General features: G+C 35.8%; 1 protein-coding gene across 2 annotated transcripts in view; it reads left to right on the top strand.

Annotated features, from left to right (window-relative positions):
* Positions 1 to 19,423, top strand: part of ANGPT1 (angiopoietin 1) — a 155,117-nt gene that overhangs the window by 95,140 nt on the left and 40,554 nt on the right. For both annotated transcript variants that reach the window (XM_039706182.1, XM_039706183.1), the window contains exons 5-6: positions 2,908 to 3,035; positions 8,410 to 8,511. In XM_039706182.1, the coding sequence (XP_039562116.1) occupies positions 2,908 to 3,035; positions 8,410 to 8,511 (230 nt within the window). The remainder of the gene's footprint in view (positions 1 to 2,907; positions 3,036 to 8,409; positions 8,512 to 19,423) is intronic.

The raw sequence follows: 19,423 nt of genomic DNA, 5'->3' as shown, positions 1-19,423 counted from the left end.
ACATAGAAGTAGTTTGGAAACTCTATGGAATATTAAGTTAGAAAAACAACAGCAAACCTTAGAGAAAACATATTTTATTCTAAAAGCACATTACCAGTAACATTCCTGAGTATTAATTTTCTGTCAAGTTTGGGCTGTTCTTGCAAATTATAGTATGATGTATTAAGAAAACCTAAACTTTGGCTAGTCATGCTTAATATACTGTGCTGCAATCTGTAATAGTATAGGTCCTTGTGAAGGAGCTGGGCTTTTCTTCCAGTGGGAGCACTAACTCTTGAGAGAGGGAGAGAGGGGTGAGAGGCACCCAAGGAAAGCCATCTTCTCCTGGCTACAGTGGAATAAAACCCCTGGTGCAGAAAACCCCAAATGGGTATTGTGTTGCTTAGTTTTTAGGAAATTATATGTTTGCTCTCTGTGTGATCTCAGCTGCCTCAGCTGTCTAGGAGGAAAGATGACCATATTTATAACATTTCTTTATCTTTTTCACTTTTATCTCTCACAGAAACATCCTTGTTATTGTGTTTCTTTTAGTTTTTAAGTATGAGAAGATAATTTATTTCTAAGGACGATTCCTAGAGATCCATCTCTTTAGAAAGTTACCAAGGCTATTTGCTCTGATATTAACATCCTACCCTGTTTAAAATTTTATTGATATAAACTTTAAAACACACTCATGATCTCTTTTGTCTAAGTTTCAGTTAGAAAGGAGCCAAATTCAAATTTCCTTTATTGAATCTTAATGGTTATTTCCAAGTGGTTTTCAATGTGTGTATAATACTCATGTAAGAGGTAAGATAATCTTGCTGCATACAACTAATAAAATATAAGTGTTTTAAGACTGAAGGAAATGAGCAGTGCCTCTGCACCACTTAATATAATTTTGAGACAGGAGAGACTGATGTCTCCAGTTGAAACAACAGCATTAGAGAAATTCAGGCCAGAAAGAATGGTTCTATTCTAAAGCCCTCTGAAATCAATGAGAGGCTTTTCTTTAACTCCTCTAGGCTTTGGCTCCAGCCCCAAGTCATTATTCAGGTTGGACTTTGGCCACAGATACTAGCACCATCTGCTTAAAGAAAGTACCATGAAGTCTTTAATTAACACAAATCACGAGGGCCTCAGTTCTATGTCTTATCTAAAAAATGTCACTTTTGAGAGAGTGCACAATTGATTTGCACCTTGCTGAGGACCTCACTCCCTGCCATCTCACAGGGAAGGCCGTAATCTGCAGCACTGCCAGCACTACCTTCTCCAAAAATGGCTAAGTTTCAAAGCGGTTGATTTCCTAATTGAATTTCATATGCAAATATATAAATTAGGGGTTTTTTTTGTTGATAATGTTGAATAAAAATAATAAACATGAGGAAAATACATTGAAAGGGAGAAGTAAGGTATTTTTGTTTCTTAAAATAGAATTTTAAAATAGTAATATAAAACACATAAAAGGGAAATAATAACATAATTTTTGTGCAATATGCCTACCTAGAGAGCAGTATAGTCAGGACTGGATTTCTCACTATTCTATTTTCACCTTTTCATGGAATGACTGAGGTAAAATGTTTAACCTTTTTTTACATCAATTTCCTCATCTGTGAAATGGTATTAATACCAAGTGCTCTGGCAGGAATTTGCCATCCTAAAATACTGCTCTGAGGCGTTCAGAGGGAAGACAGTACTCCCAATTGCAGACCCTTGGCATTATTCTCACCACCTGTGGCCCGTGTAGTCCCACATACTGTGCAAGGCAATTGCCCTGCTGCACATCAGCATCAGCTTTGCAGTGGAGGCCATTTCACTCAGAGTGAGTAAGATGTAGTCCTTTTTGTATCTATAATTCACACTTTCAAGCCAAAAATTCACCAGAGGATGAGTGTGTCTGGAAGACTTAAATATTGTATCCTTATTGTAGGGATTAATGAAGTGCTGGCCCAAACCCTGCACATCACTTAAGGACATGTTTAACTTTAAGAATCTGAGTAGACAGATGGATTTCCATGGGAATACTGATGTGCTTAAAATATGTGTTGTTGGAATAAAATCATATCCTTCGCTATTGTGTGGGGTCATGCTACTTTTGTTTATGAAAGTGAAGAACACTCTCAGATATTACTCCTTCTACAGGGAATTTCCTGGTTGTTCAAGACTGGGATTCTCAACATTTTGCACCCCTGATTTCTCAGCCCAGACTCATATATATATATGGTCTGTCTGTAATACACAGGATCAAGATCTGCACTGGTGTTATAATATTAACTGTTTCCCTGTGTTGAGCCAAAATGAATTCTATAAATCTTGCCTCTAGACACCTGACCTCAGTAGCACTTTTTTTTCTTTTATTGTATTTATTAACCTTTATGAATGTACATATGAAAATAATTAAATTATTCTCTAAAAAAAAAATTTAAGCAAGCAGCTGCCTTGCCCCAAGCTCCTATGCTGCTCAAAAGTCATTACTTCATGAACAGCACAAAACTCTCTCCAGCATTGCTGTCTAAGGTGAGCATCTGTGTCAGATCACAATACTGAACATGTTTTCCCACATTCATGTGCCATCTCTGGGGCATTCATTGGCAACCTCCCAGGTACAGCTTTAGTCAGAGGCAATACCTGCAGGGGCACAGAGCTTTGCAGTCAAAGGAGCATGCTGTGTTACCTCTCAGCAGACAGGACGCTCTGTTTAGCTATTTGTATCATGACTTCTTCTAGTACCCACTCTGCCATCTGTCCAAAACCTTTGTACTAGTTCTTTACTAGAATTTGCCAAATGCATGAACTGTGTAAGAAACACTGTACAATTATTACTGTTCATCTTTAAATGGGATGCAGTGTGCAAAAGTGGACTTCCTATATACAGAAATGCTTAAGACTGTTGTTGTAACTTATATTATCATGTCTTTTGTTTTGCAGTTTTACTAAAGAATGCAAAAAAGGAAGAAGAAAAGCCATTCAGAGACTGTGCAGATGTATACCAGTCTGGTGTTAACAAAAGTGGGGTCTACACTATTTATATTAACAATGTGTCAGATCCTAAAAAGGTAAAGACTGGGTTTATTTTCTTGTTTGTTAATACGATATTGCTCTGAACTGAAAGGAGTGGTTTGAGTCTTTATTGAAATTATCATTCCACAAAATATTGTACTGGTATAAAAAGCTTGTCTTCTATTTAGTCTTTAAAAAGTATAATAGACTGAGAAAATGATTAACTGTATTATTCCAGACATTCTTCTTTCCCGCTGACAGAAAATCCTTCCTAAGTTCCAACGTACACTCAATAGTTGACTCACTTCCTCCCACTTGGCAAGCTCAGTTGAATCAGACTAAGGCTGCAAATAAATCGCAATAAAATTTAGAAGTGAATTTGTAAAGTGTGATAATGAGGAAGCTGATCTTGGGGATTATCTGGTAGCAGGAGAAAAGAAGGAGCAGAATGAGGAGTTTTTAAAGATAAGGATTTTAAAAAATTCTGCTTCTCTTGTAGGGGACAGGGAAAAGCAGGTTTGGCTGTAAAGAACACAACATGCTGAGTGCCAGCGCTGCTTGAAATTACAAAGCATGTATAATCCCATCCTCCTCAAAAAAAGAGACTTGGGAGGGGGTTTCTTTTATGCAAATGAAACATTAGTCTGTATAAGAGATTATTTTTTTGCAAGGCTTTTGTTGCTAAGGTACCTGAGTCAGGAACTGAGGTTAGGAACATGAGAGGATGACCTAAACCCAGCTTGTCTGTGGGGGAATGTTGGCTGTCCCTCTGACAGGGCACTGTTGGGAGCACCCACCAAGGCTAAGGGCTGATTACCTGGGAAATACAGTGGTGGCCATAAAGTGGGCCAGACAGGAGGGAGGGAACCACTTCTGTCTGGTGAATTTATTCTTACTGCAGTAAAATGGTGACCCTGAAAACATAAAAAGACTGTAAAAATATTACCAATATTGTCGTTTACAGCAATATTATGATCATATTAAGATATGCTAACCTTGTTCCTAAGTGGAGTTTGGTATTACAAAAGGCCTTTGGAAGCCTGTAAACATCAGGATGTTTTAGTTTAGCAAGGAATTAAAGTTCATTAAGCCATGAGTAGAATTGGGGTGGGAGAGCTTTATGGGCCAAGATCAACATAATTCTGGTAAATGTGAATGGGAAAATAATTGACATGACATAAAAGGCAGAGATCCCTGAAGGCATTACTGAGCAGGACAAGAATAATAAAAAAATTCTGCAGATGCTGCTCCACTCAAAAAGAGATGTAACATCTATGTCCAAATTACATGTACCAATTGGCAGTAGTTTTCTTAGCCTTACTGAAGCTCATAAACCATAACCAGAAGCTGGACTGCAATTAAAAACAGTGGTTACCTGGAAACACTGTGACACTGATGGTTCTGGTACATTTACCTCAAACCCACTTCACTGGCAGTATAAGGACACAATGGAAACCATCCTGTGCTTCCACTATATCCCTGATTACAGACAGTGCTATCAATCAACACAGGTATCACAACTCAGCTGGTGCCATTGCATTAAGTTTTCCTAGAGGGTTCCTGTTTTAGCAAGAAAAGGCAGGACTGTGTGTTTCTGTGTGTTGAGGGCATTTCTGATACACCTATTTCTGTCTTGCTCTAGCAATAACACAGCAAGAGCTGAGCCCAGGCATGTTCATGTTAGTAAAGTGAGGAGTGTGAGTGCTTTAAGAGGTGTTTTTTTTAGACATTAAGGTCATTTAAACAAGCTGTAAGGTAGTACTGTGCAGATAGCTGAACTAACTCCAGCTGAGATAGCTCCAAAATCACATCAATGCAACACTGTGCCAGCACTAATTAGCCCGGAGGTAGCACCATGCAGACACAGTCAGATTGCTCCAATATCCTGATAGGTACTCCATGGAGACAGATTTGCTTGTTTAAAGCCAACTTAGTTATCTGGATTACCACAATGCAATGCACAGTTCTGGCCTGTCTTAAGAGCCCTAATATATTATTATCTTCTGTATTACTCACAGTCACAGGCAACTATCTCATTCATAACAATTTTACACATCAGGTTACAAAATATACCTTAATTTATTTCTATATTTTCTAAAGGATACTTACAAGAATCCTGATATTCAATGGAAAATACCTTTGTCATATATACAAATGTTACTCTCAATTTGGGTGTTTTGTTGGTTTCACATCCATGTATTCACAAAAAAATTTTCCTTCATACCATTTACATACCTCATTTTTATATTCTCATACATGCTTTAGACTGCAATTTTTGTTTCTTTTTCCTAGCTTCAACAGTTCATTAACATAGTTCATTAGCCTTCAAGCCTTGATCAAAACTAGTGTTTCATCACTGTTTAAAAGGATCTTAATAATATTCCACATTTTTATATAGAAGGAGAAAAAGAATTAAACTATTAAGCTAATTAATTGGCTTATTCTGATGTGTATATGTGCAGTGCCTGATAATGTGGACAAACTATTACTCTGAGGGAAATAAAAGGCAAAAAAAAAATCCTCAGTCCCCAGCAAAGTCAGGGTGAACTAGAGGGGAAGCAAGGTTTCTGATGGGCAAGGGAGCAGTGAACGTAAGGTAGTCTCATTTTGGAGTTGAAAGAACCAAGTCACCTTAGGGTAGGCCAGGTATGGTTGGTCTCACTGCAAGCAGGAGCTCTGCATGTGCCCTTGGATCAATGTATTGGCTCATTCCCTGTCTCCCCAAATGCCCCCACAAACGTGGCTGCTACCAACACTGAAAATGTAATGTTATCCACCCCTGCTGCTGGGCTCTGTGTCTGTGTCCTCATGGTTCTGCCAAAGCAATCGCTGAGGCTGTGGTCTTCACTCCTCCCCCTTCACTTTCTTCTTGTGGACTTCCCACTAAATTGCTGCTGTCGCTCTCTCTGAGCATATCTGGCAGAATTTTAACCCATTAAATGTAAGCTATCCCTCTGTACTGTGCAAACTGTCATCAGACTGTTTTTGCATAGCACAGACACATTCCCTGAATCTCAAAGGTCTGGTCTTGAGCTTGTTGCTCCATGCCAGTGAGGTAGATTTGTGGAGTCTTAGTGTGCATGCACTTAAAATGCAATTTATAGAAATTTCACATCTTCCATTTACTTTAAAATTGAGCTTAGATCTGAATGCTATTTATAAAATTTTTAATAATTTAATTCATAAAGCTAAAATAAGTAGAAATAATACCGTATTTGCCTTTTAGGAGCTTGAGAATTTTTACCCATGCATTTGAGAAAGAGCAAGAGTGCAATATTTTGGATGTCTTTTATTCTAAGTCAGGTTATTTTATTAATTATAAAATCAGAAACTATAATGCATACAAATTCAGTCACCTTTTTTCATCCTTTTCTAATAGAGGGTTAAGTATCAGAACACATTAAGTGGTTCTAAATGGCTGAGTGCCTTGATGTTTTCTGGGACAGACAAGGCTAAAGCTATGCACTGTAAGATCTACAATCACCATGGAACTCCTGTTGGTAAGGGCAGATGTTTGTGTCTACCACTGTGGAAAGTGTCAGACCATACAATGATGACAAGTGAAAAATGTGCTGCTGGCAAATATTTTTTTAGCTGTGCAATTTTCTCTTTCAATTTGATATATTATTCAGAAAACTTCAGTCTTTTTACAGGTATTTCATTATATCATAGTATGAAAATCCCAAAATTTGCATGCATCTTTAAAATGAGTAATCTTAATATGGTCAAGGATTTAATGCTTTAAAAATTGGCAGTGGATTCATGGGAGCTTGAAATGACTTATAAAGAAAGTAAATCCATCTTTTAGAAATTCTCACCGTAAATCAGACTAAAGACATTAAATCCTGTAGATAAATGTTTTGACTCACAGTGGCTTCCCTAAAGAAAGAATAGGGCCAAAATATTTGTCTAGAAAATTGTGGGTTTTCTTGTGGTTACCCTGAATCAAGTTCATGTTTGTCCTGGTATTCTATTTCCTTCCTGCACTTTCACAGGGACTTCACTTGGCATGCCTGCTGCAAATTAAAACAAAAACACTTGCATGTTGTTACTATGACAGTTCTTAGAGTTGAATAAATTTAGAATGGCTTTTCCTGAGGGTAGAATATGGTCCTCTAGTCAACTGCAGGACAAAGTTTTATTTAACTGTGCTGGATAGTAACCTCCAATTTGTCAAAGCAATATAAAGCTTTAAATTGCCAACCAGTGCTTAACGGATTGACTCTTGCTGCTGTGAGTGCCAAAAGCTAAACCTCTTCAACACTCTTACATACTGACTTTTTACTTAAAGGGAAGATTACAGCTTTTAAAAGCACAGACAAATAAAATTTAGGATAGGTGCAGTGTCAATATAGCATGGATGAGTACAGGCGAATGAAATTAGGAAAATTTGCTTGAATGAGTAGCCCTAAGAGACTTTGATCTTAAAATCAAGTGTCCTACAAAAATAGGAACAAAAAATATTACTGCTTATCCATACCAAGAAAAGCAAGTGCACAAGCAGTAGTTTAATTTGTTCATAGTTTATCTTCTGTATTTTTGGAAGGATAATGAAAAAGAATAAAGTGAATGAAATTTAATATCCATTTTTATTATTATATGGATTATTTAAGATTGATAATAACAGAATTCAGCTTACACAATATTCTAATATCAGGGGTCAAAAAAATTGTCAAATTGTTTCATTATCCTTTATACACAGAATCTTCAGTATCTAGGTTTTAATTTTCTTAGTGCAATGGTGACAGGGTATGATCTTATATATTGAGGATATATCTTAACTTCTGACCTTGTGTCACAGATCTCATCTCTTGAGCCTGTTTCTACCTACATTCTCTGTCATATAATGCAGCTTGCTCTGAGGTCACTTGTCCCATTTTGGGACAATGCCTGGAACACTGTAGACAATATTACACTTCTAAGGAAAACAGAGTAACCTCATCTGTACTACATTTCAGGCTCTTAGGATGAGTGTTTTCTGCAAGAATTCTCAAGGTACTCTCCGAGACCAAATGACACTCTGCTAAAAGCTACATGATGCATTATTACCACTGGAAGAATTACTCTTGTTTATTAAGAGGAAATGAGTGGTTTCAGGGGCACTGCAGAGAAAATAGAAAAAAGAGCATGAAGGAATGTGAAGAGGAAAGCTGAAGAAGTAGAAGGGGATGACTGGGAGATATTCTTGGTGATGTACTGAAAGGAGACATTGCTGGGATAATTACACTAAACATAAGGAGAGAACTGTTTGTCACCAAATGACTGAGGAAGTAATTGGAGGAACAGGGCATGAGTGCATAGGAAAACACACTTCCTTAATACTGTTATTCGCAAATATTTTTTTCCCCTGAAGATGACAGAATTTCAATGTAAACTTCTTTTATATTTTGTTTGGTTTTTTTAATTTTTCTTTTTTATTTACTGTTGTAGGTCTTTTGTAATATGGAAATTGCTGGAGGAGGATGGACAGTTATACAACACCGAGAAGATGGAAGTCTGGATTTTCAGAAAAGCTGGAAAGAATACAAAATGGTAAGGTGAAAAATGTGCAATAGCTGTACAATTCGTACAAGTGTCAGATTTCAAATACTACTTCTTATTGACCTAAACAGATAATTCCTCTTATAGTGATGTGGTATGATCCTGCAGTCTTCTATGAACTACTTTTCATCATGTCTGTTACTTTTGAAAATAATGTTTCTCAGTTAGTTGAGTATTATTTCCCCTGATTTAGAGTTTCTCTCAGATCAGATACTGAGATTAAAATTAAATGAGGTCTGAATGCTGCTGTCTGTCTCTCTGAAGTCTTGACTTGATGTGATGTTCAGAGGTAAAAGGCACATGATGATGTTTCTAAGGCATGGATGTTTTCAGCTGAGAGGAACTGATTCAGAATTTGGAGCAGATAGGAATAAAAATTTTTACTGGGGTTTATCCCAAGTCATACAGCACCTTTGCCAATCAAGTTAATGTACTGGAAATGTTGATACTTCAAATAGGATTACAAGAAAATAAATAACTTAACAAATTAAAGATGACATGACTTCAAGCAGGCTATTTTCCCTTTGCCAACTCAAAAAATTTTACTCCAATCTAAATAACTTGTCACTTTTTTTCATTCTCTGCCTGATCAAACTTTCTGATGGAGCTCCATTCTCTGAGTCTCTGAGGACTGGCTTGGATTTCAATGACATTCCTAGTGAAGTTTTCAGCACTGTGTTATCAGCCTGGCAGAGGAAAGGTTTTTTTTAAAGTTTTCAAAAAACGCTAATAAAAAGAGAATTTTAAATGTTTAAAAATAAAAGTATTTAAAAATCTATAAAAAATTTCTATGGGAAAAAGTTCGGTAGTAGAACTTACCATTTCAGAAATAAACATAATATCATATTATTGAACCAAAATCTAATTTTGGATTATATTGATGTTTTATTTTCAATATTGCTTGAAAATATAAATAATTATCTGGGTCAAACTATTGCTCTTATGGATAACTAGAGGATGTAATCTATTTCCTAATACATATTAACTAAAGTGATGTTAAAATGAAAAGAATATTTTTAATAGAGTTAAATAATTGGAAATTTCTATTCAAATTGATATTGTTTTAATTTAGCTGAAAATTTGAAAACTGTTTTACTCAATTTTGGTTCAGAATCAAATTAAATATAGAGCATCAAATTATTATTTGGGGAACCAAAATTTGGAGATTCTACCCATCTTACTAGTAAGGAAATCAGAATTTGTATGTGCAACTTAGATATCACATTAATGATTTTCTCAGCTTTTATCTCCTGAGATTTTCTTAGGCAGTGTAATAAATACAGCCCTTTGTAAAGTTTTCCCATGTGGCCTCTTTTTATATATATCCCTTCACTTAGTCATTTTCCTCCACTTTTCCTTCACAATAGTGTGGATCTATACACTATTAGATTCTGTTGGTTTTGTCTTGTTCAAGCAGCCTGAATTAATTTTGCTCCTCTTTAGGAATGATACAGTATTCTAAAGGATTACTTACTTCTACCAAATAAAAAGGATCTCTTTTGGACTTTTATTGGTAGTTTATCCTATATGTCATGAAACAAGCTGGGATTCATGCTTGTTCTGCTTCTATGAAGTTTCACCAAAGGAACAATCTTAGGCTCACCTCTGTGTTTATCATATAATGCCAAATGTTGAATGTGGAATGGTAGAGGCTGGTGGGCTCTCTGTGTATTTGTGTGATACCTGAAAGCACCTGAGCTTCAAGCCAATAACACCACTAACTTAGTTATTTGGTTGTTCAGAGAGGGTGTGTGGTGTGTGTTGGACCAAAACCTCTCTCCTTCCTGACACATCTGCCTGGCGTTTCTTCCAGTGGAAGCTGGGTAGTGTGGTGTGGGAACACAATGGCACTTAGGCTTACTTGGAGCAGTTGAACTTAATGTGTGTTTTCTCAGCCCATCATTCAGATGGAGATTTCCAATTTTGTTAAGATATTCTTCTTGAGCCTGTAACTCATTGGGGTCCTAAAGCAAACAGAAATAATATCATCATATAATAACAGCAACCATAGGTCTCTGAGGCTTCATTTATTTTCAGTGCATTTAGTTCTTATTGGAAAGAAATCTGGAAAACTGTTGAAGTTTTTAAGCTATAAGCAAGTACTTGCCAGCTTCTGAGCTGGACAGGAATTCAGGCCACCAGCCTGCACTGCTGCTAAAGGCCTCACAAGTTATTAGCTGTTGCAGTGTTAGGAGGCCACTGCACATATGCTCTGGCTCTAAACAGATCCTTACAGCAGCTTTCTTGGGCAGGGTGCATATGGAGCAGTCTCTGCATGGGTTACAGGAGTCACTGACAGCAGTGAGGCTCCTTGTCTTTGATGCAGTTTCACACTGGTGCTTTCAGCTTACATGGAAGCACTTCTGTTCTGGACACCAATACAGTAAACAGGTTAATTGATAGGTAGGGTAGCCATAAATCTTTTGAGTAGGAAATATACAACTCCATTCATAAATAAATTGCCACACAGTCAGTGATAGTGCAATAGTGGTACTAATTTTTCCTTCTGTTTTTTTTTTTCTCTGTTTCCATTTGCATTCAGCCTCCAAACTGGAAAATAAAGTAACACTTTCTTTGGTATCTGAAACAACAGCTAATGAGTGCATAACCTTTTCTGCAGATTCGCTGTTATGGAAGGTTGGTTATGCATCTTCTTGCTTAGGGTCACAGTTCCCAGTATCCTCCAATTTTCTTGTTAGTCTTATGGTGTGTAGTGTAATTTTTACTTTTGCTTATAAGAACTGATTACTGACCAAGAAATCTCTTGGGCCATTTGAGTTTTGTACATTCAGTAGTAATTGTATTAAATTCAGAGAAAACCCCATAAGTTCATTCTTCCATCCTTTCCTTATCAATACCCACTACCTCTGTTCTTTTGCATTTTGCAATGGATTTTCTGTTATACTGTTTGTTGCTTATCAGAAAAAATTGAAGTGGAATAACAAATAATTTCTTTAATAGCAGGTGAGATCACCCTGAAGCAAATGTCAAGCATTTTTCATATTTTCTTGCCTGAGTAAATCTAAATGTAAAACACTACTAAGAGTTTTGATCTCTAGAGGGGAAATATCGCTTAAAAATCATTGCTTGCCATCTGCAAAACAAAGACCCTTTAGGAGGGGGTTTTCTACAAGCTTACTGTCCAAGACACAGTTTTTGGCATTTATTAGGTAGTTATTAGCAATAATCAAATCTGAGTAAATGGTTAGCTCATGTGCTAACTTGGCTGTTGAGACTTCTTGATAATTTTCCAGTTTTCAGTTCTTGGATGAATGCACCTTTCCCAGTGACTGTCTCCATTTTTGCCAAATTAGGTGATGGAGTATTGAATTCCCTATTCTCTAGCCTTCTAGCATGTCTAGTTTAATAATTCCCATGAAATTCTCCAAATTTATTCCACACTTGATAGCCCAACGTTCACTATGAGTTTCCTAGGGGGCCTTCTTCGAGGTTGAGTCTGTTGGGAGTTTCCTCAGACATTTAAATTTTCCTGCTTTCTCTCATTTGAGAAAAACTCTTAATAGGTATTTGAAATAGTGTCCCTTAGCCATCTCACAGCAATCATTTTCCTTGCCAGTTTTTTTCTTTCTTGCATGTCAGAATTTAATTGTACTCTATGCCTTAATTGCTGCTTTCCACTCTCTGATGAAAAAAAAAATCCTATCACTTCTTTTTATCATTCATGTCATGAGCTAGATTAGGATCACTTGTACATAGTACCACAAATATGAATTTCTAAGCTATATGGCAACCACTTCCTACCTTTCTGACCAGCAAGAGTTTTTTCTTTTGGTTTCTTTGAAGGAAGAATGACGTTCAGCGCTAAATTCCACATTCTTTTAATTTCGTGTTCCTGATTAATATCTAAGAGTCCAACAACAGTTCAGCACTTAAAACAAGTCTGCTGCCAATTGTTTCAGAAATCATCAGTAGCATTTGTGTGTGCCTGAAGAGCACATCTACAAAACCACTTCCATTCCTGTCGCAGTTCCTTCTTTTTCTTTTCTCTGTAAAGCGGTTGGGTCAAATTGATTACTATCTTCATAGTGCATACATGGTATGACACCAGAGCAGGATAATTTATGTTCTTCTGTGGCTTAAATTCTTCACACACTGAGAGCCAGACCACGGAGGTAGTCACCAGAACTTTCTCAGGAAGTGTTTTTGGATGCAATTCTTGTGGAAATTTACATTGTGTTATCTGGAATAGCCTGGCTTTCCTCTGAGTCTCAGTTAATTTAAGCTATTATAACAAGTCTGGTGATCGGTATCTTCTGCTTACTTAAAGGACAGCTGAACGCATCTTTGGACTCTATGTATCTGCTTTCCTTCTAGACACAATGGTTTTTACACATTTTTATATACTTCCCACAGTACACATCTGTGAGTAAGCTCCAGTTTGGACAGAGGACATACCTATTTCCTTCTTGTTTGTGACAGTAAGGTTGCTGGTCACCTCATATTTTCATCTTGCTAGTCTCTGTAAGTCTTACAAGCCTGAATTATACATAAGAGCTACCATTCCAATAAAGACTTTTTTTTTTTCTTCAGTGCCTCTGTTCAGTTCATTCTGAAAACTTCCAGATGTTACTTACATTCAATTTGTATTTGCAAATGGCTCAGCTCCTGTTTTAGAATATGGCCTCATAATTCATTTTGCGGTCTCCACCTGTTGTAAGCCTTTAAGCCTCAAAATTTTAATTTCTCTTGTGAAAGTTTTAATTCAAGTTTCAAATTCTCCTTGCCCATCTTTCTTGTTTTTAAACTCTGACATTTCTTATTTTTTTCCATATTGCTTCAGTAACAATGTTAACTTGCACATTTTTCTGATTCAAGATAGGTATTCACGACCATTTAGATTGTATTTGTCTTGAACAAAGAGACAAAAACTCAAGCTGATGTAGATTCCTCTTGGAGTATAAACTGATGATGGATAATTCTATGTTGTAGTTGTATCCATTTACAAATAGTGTTCAGGTTATGTTTTATCCCCAAATACTTGATGAATCAAATAATTACAGACAGAGCTCCAACCCTTTTCAATAATTAGAACATTATGTTCTTCACTTTCTTTTTCAAGTGAGACAATAACTACATAAAAATGCATAAAGCACCTTTTAGAATTGTTTTTGTAAGCTTATTGATTCTGGTTCCACTATCTTAGTGCAAAATAACTTCAGATGTGGGTGGGATTTTAAGCAAAAATTACATAAACCATATGGCTTGGCTGAGGAGAATGTTCTTGACAGAAAAATAAAATTACTCATAATTTGAAAGCCCATACTGTGGGAACAAGATCTTTCATAATTCTCACTTTTTTTTTTTTTTTTTTTTTTAAGCTGGATATTCTGAATGAATTTTAATCTTTTTCCAGGATTATAACTCTTGAAGTTATGTTATGCATTGTTATGGTCATCTTCACACTTGTTGCATTGATAGATGTACCCCTGTGTTCTTTAAAATAGGACTCAAATATGTCTTGTGATAAAAGATCACTAAATTTTAGAGTAGTTTTGGGCTGACTCAAATAACATGCACAGAAAATGCCCAAGCACTGGCAGGTAATGGGCCATTCTCAAATGACAGCTGGCATAGGGCTACCTTGGTGTTAGAGTTGAGACAGCTTCACTGTTAGCACAGGAAATTTTAAGAGCACATTTCACAGATTCTTCTTCCCCCTGTTTCTTAGTGAAACATTTGTGAGGGAAAGAATTACTGGTTCAAAGAACACAGGCAAGGATTTTTTTAGATAACCTTGGAGTAGGAAAGGAATACAAAAAAATTTCTGGAAGGAAGAGAGCCTTCATGAAGCTCTCTGTACTAGATCTATCCATCTAGCTACTAGCTGGAGATGAATCCTATAGTTTCTTCAGCAGAGATGGCTTTGCATTTTTTTTCCTGTCAGTAGCGTGATGCAGTTAATAAAGTGCCTTGTAATAGCAGCATGTTTTGAAAAATGAAGATTTGAGAACAGAATGGACCTGTAAGAAAAGCAAAAACTAGGGAATGCATGACCTTGGAAAAGACAGATGTTTCTGTAGTGTAAACAAACCAGACAGGTTGGCAGTAGTGGTGGTCTTGAATGACTATGTTGAATGAATGACTTATAGGAGTGACTTATGATTACAAGGCACACTCAAGATGTGAATAATTTTATAATATATAGTGACAAATTCATTGCTTATGATAGCATGCTTCCAAGTCATAAGTTTCTTATATCTGAAAATAGACAATATTCTTCAAGGGACTGGGCTAGATAACATGGAAGTAATTTGTTTCTTTCACACATTTTCCAAGTGAGTTGGATATAAGGAAATGATTTTTGGTGAGTGGAATGTGTATGAAGATATTGCGTGAGTAACGCCTTGCACAGAGACCCACCCTCCTGTGATAAAGAATGGCATGTCTTGCTGGTGTAATAAAAAGTCTGTTCTGACTGCAACAGTTGCTCAGATAATTGTTACTTTCATCTGTGCTATGGAAAGAGACGGCATTTTCTCTGCTTCTCCTGAGATCTAGATCCAGTATGTCCAGTAGAAATAGACATGGTATTGAAGTGGTGAGAGACCATACTTTGTTTTATGAAAACATGCTAATGAAACTCTTCTGGTCCTGACCAAAGCGTAATCTACAGTGTAAGCTTCAACAGAATTATGTAAGGGAACAAGAATGAAACAATATTTTTCTCAGAGAGGGTTGGAACACCATATTGGGCACAGAGATGTTACTACAAAAGGAAGCATCCTCTTTATTTTGGATAATATTTTTGGATGTGTAATTAAACACAATTTTGTGCTGGAGCACAGTTGTGTTTTAAATGTGTTATACTCAGCATAGTCTTTCCTAAGCAAACATTACTGGATAACATTAGTTTCAAGACCTGTGTTGACACATGGATGTATACTGTGCCTGCTTTGCCACTAGTGCTTCAATTTAACAGCATTGATTTATACTGATAGGACTCATGTGGTATTCCAAAGACTGTTACTTAATAAATTGTACGTAATGATAACAAGATTTAGCTTAATTATGATAACAGCCACTTGTAGAGCACCATGAGAAAGATTAAAGTCATTAAAGAACTGTTCCAACCACAAGATGAAAATGCTATATTAGAAGAGCCAGGTGAGATTCTCTGAGGATCCTTTTAAAATCTGTGATTTGAAAATATAGTAGAATTGTAGCAGAAGTCTTCCCAAATAGCAGTTGTGTGCTCTCATCGTGGAACAAAATTTCTCTTCAGGGAGGAGCATCTTCTGTATGATCTGCTCCATTTGGAGTTTGGTGGAACAACTCTTTGTTTTGGGGCTCGTGTCAAATTAGAAGTATAACTTTTTGACTCTGATGTCAGTCAGCTTCTATTCTTGTTCAGCTGTTTAGACTACCAGCTGAGCCCAAGCATGAGATTCAAAAACAATCCATAAATTTGCTTTCTCTATTTAGACAGATTGTGTGGCTGAAACTCAAGTCCCTTCTCAAATTCACAAACTTTTGGTCTTTGCTGTAGCATCTATGCTCCTAGCCATGCTCATTTTTGCTGCTTGGGATTAATCTGTGTATTTGGAGAAGAGAATTAAGTCCTACAGCCCAAAACTATTAGTAGTTTTTCCTTTTGTCTGAAATGACTAAAAATACCTTTCCTAGATATTTTTCTTATATTTTGCATATTTAGCCCTAAAACTTACCATTTATTTCTTCACAAATGATGAGTTATCAGAAAAGCTTAAATAAGTTATCAGAAAGCTCAAAATTCATTTTTCTTAGACCACAAACAACGAGTTTTCTTTTCTTTAATACATACTCATGTCCCTGTGATGCTCTTACTAGAACCCAAACTAAGTGTCTGTGCATTCCTAGGATCCACTTGTCCTACAGTGAAAAAGGTGGTTTGGGATAACTGCTTTCAATGCAACTTGTCTCAATAAGAAATACTCTCCTGTTTTCAGTTACATAGTAAGGAAGTTAGGTTGAAATCCAGGCCTGAGAAAGATGTCCTGGTTGTTTTATTTATAGGAAATATATGTAGGCAACTGAGCTGTTTTGGGCCCCTTGCCCAGCCAGAGGTAACCTTTGTGTAAGGTTTACTCTTCATTCTGTCACTGTGATTTTTATTCATTGGGAATTTTGTTGCTGCTGATACTGTGTGTGTTTGAGAAGGAAAAAGTAAAAAATAAAACTAATTTATATATTTCTACTAATATATCGAGTCTAGAATGAAGTGCAACAAACTTAATTGCTACAGATTATGAGCAAGTTTTTCAGGCAAATTATACAGATATTTCGTTCTTTATTTAAACTGAAAATAGCTTTGTTTTCTTTTTAGTCTTTTGAGACAATATCTGGCTTTAACTGAAATATATTTTTAAAACTTCCCATCAAATATGTGTTGGCACTTCCTAGGAAAAAAAATCTGAATATTTAGAATTGTTTTCCAATATTCTTGTATGCAATATTAATTAACACATACGTTGTCTGAGGAAATTGAAGTAATTTCTACAAACCAAATTTTTATTTAAAATAAAAGAATGAATAATACAATGTGATGGGAATGAAAATATACAAGTACACAAAAAAAAGTATAAAAACATTTTTTGGAAATTATCTTCTTAAACAATATCCATCTCAGCTAAGGCAAAAGGAGCTGAATATTCTTTATGGCTTCTGGGAAGTTGCTGCTGCTGTAAAACACTGAATTTTTATCTGCTTTATTCACTGAATTGTCTGACAGAAGATGAACCCATCGGATATATTGGCTGTGTCTGGTTTCAATTTGTTTTGTCTATAAAAAGTCAACACTTCCTGTGAGCATTATCAGACAAAATAAATAAAGTAAGAGAGATAATTGTTTAATGAACTTGGAGCAACATGATTCAGGCAGAATATCCTCACAGATTTTGCCAAAGGTAATAAAATTCTTTTGCACCCTACTTATTATTTTTGAATAAGTATCAACTTTTTCAATTCTTAAGGGCATTTTTAAAACCAGTACTGAATTCTGTTTCTTTGTACTTATGACTGCTTTAGTAGTTTGGAATCTGTTAATAACCATATTGAAATTGATAATGAGATGATGTAGAAGTCAGATGTCATCTAGAATAAATATTATACAATCATGTGCTTTTGTCTTTGATTCCTAGTTCCTAGTACTTTAGTCCATACAAAAGACAATAATTTCTTTATTTTTGCATAGCAGTTGAGCATTATGTCAGAATTTACAGAATTTATGATATAGTTATATAGAAAAGGAAAACCCCTTTGTTTCATCCAACTACAAAAATGTATTTACATTTGTCAGTAAAGTTCTGTATTGTTATATTTTTCGTCTGAAAACAAATTCTATCACATTGACAAGAACAATGTGCTCTAATGTAGTATAAAACATTACTTTATTATTTATCAATGACAAAACCTGGATAAAATAATTTACTCATTGTTTGTGATTTTTATGTCTTATTTCAGATCAGCCTTTGCCAAAATATGATCTTAATCCAATTTTTAGCAGCAAAAATATTTATTTTTTCTGTTTGTGAAGAAAAAAATGAATCATTATAATAACCTGTGCTGGGTCAGTGCAAACATTTGTGTATCCTTTTTGTGACTAATAATGGAGAGATAAGAAAGCATATTATCAAAATATAAGCATATTTCTCTGCTATATTCTTCTCCCAGCTTCCACAGAGTGCTAGTGAAGAAAATGAAAGAGAATGCTGAGAACTTTTGGAAATTAATGATCTTTTCCTATTACCTTAAGCACTATTTTGGGAACTTAAAGCCCCTGATTTGCCAACCATCCCAAATTATTATGCAAATTTCTAGGGAAAAGAAAATTTGAGTATTTTTGGAATAAAATATAGAGTTTAAAGAATGAATCTCTTTATTTGGAAACATATCATGAGCAAAACATAGATAATGACAAAATAGTCCCTTAGTCATTTAAAATGCAATTTTGGAACAGTGTTTAAGACCCACTGGGTTTCAGAGAGCCTTAAAATGTAGTTAATTGCAAACACATTCATGAAATACAGATGTTCCTTCTCCTAGTGGATTGATAGCTGAGGATGACTTGGATCACCTCATGTAATTCCTTGAGTTTAGGCACTAAACTTTAACACAAATAATTCTGGAAGCATTTGCTATAACTATTTGAATGCAAAAACTAAAATGTTTGTTGACAATGCATATATCTACTGGGAAACAAATATATTTAATAAAAGCTAGGGGCCTGAAATTGGTCACTCCTAATGTTAACTTTTAACACTGCCCTAAGGCATTCTCCTAACCAAATTACTTGTCCTAAATCTTAGGCATCAGTCCATAAATGACAAGCATCCTCTTAGGCAAGGCTTTAGGCACCTTATCACTTGGGGCCCCACAGATTTGAGCAGCAGTATAAACCCAAATGGTCTGCTAACTAAAATGCTTATTTTTCATTACTGAATTTTAATTACTGAACAATTACTGAATTCTCCCATGAACATCAAAATTAATGAGGTCTGCTTTTCTGTGGACTTTTGTCCTGTGTCCCACATAGAAGTCCCATTCTTATTATTAATAATCTTCTGAATCCCTATTATTTTCTAGGATTCTCTGTGGTAAAAGCTCGAGTTCCCCTTTTATGTCCCTCAAACTCTCCCAGATGTCTAAGAACCTCTGAGGCAATATTTGCTCAGCATCTGCACTTGGCTGACTGCTCTACATCTGCTTGTAGCAATTGGAATAGGCAACTGCTGGGCTTCTCCTTCAGCATTTCTGCCAGCAGCAACTCATCACAGACACCAGTTCTCTGAAACCTTGTTGAACTTCAAGTTTGGGTGATTTTTAACCAAACCTCAAAAGTGTTCAAAAAGTATTTCATAAATATATAGGACAGATGAGGCATACTAACTACACAAGTTTGTTTTCC

This window comes from Passer montanus, unplaced genomic scaffold, assembly GCF_014805655.1.
Source record: "Passer montanus isolate IOZ18808 unplaced genomic scaffold, ASM1480565v1 scaffold19, whole genome shotgun sequence".
Lineage (NCBI taxonomy): Eukaryota > Metazoa > Chordata > Aves > Passeriformes > Passeridae > Passer > Passer montanus.
Note: the sequence above shows the minus strand (reverse complement) of the source record. Positions and strands in the feature narration are given on the sequence as shown.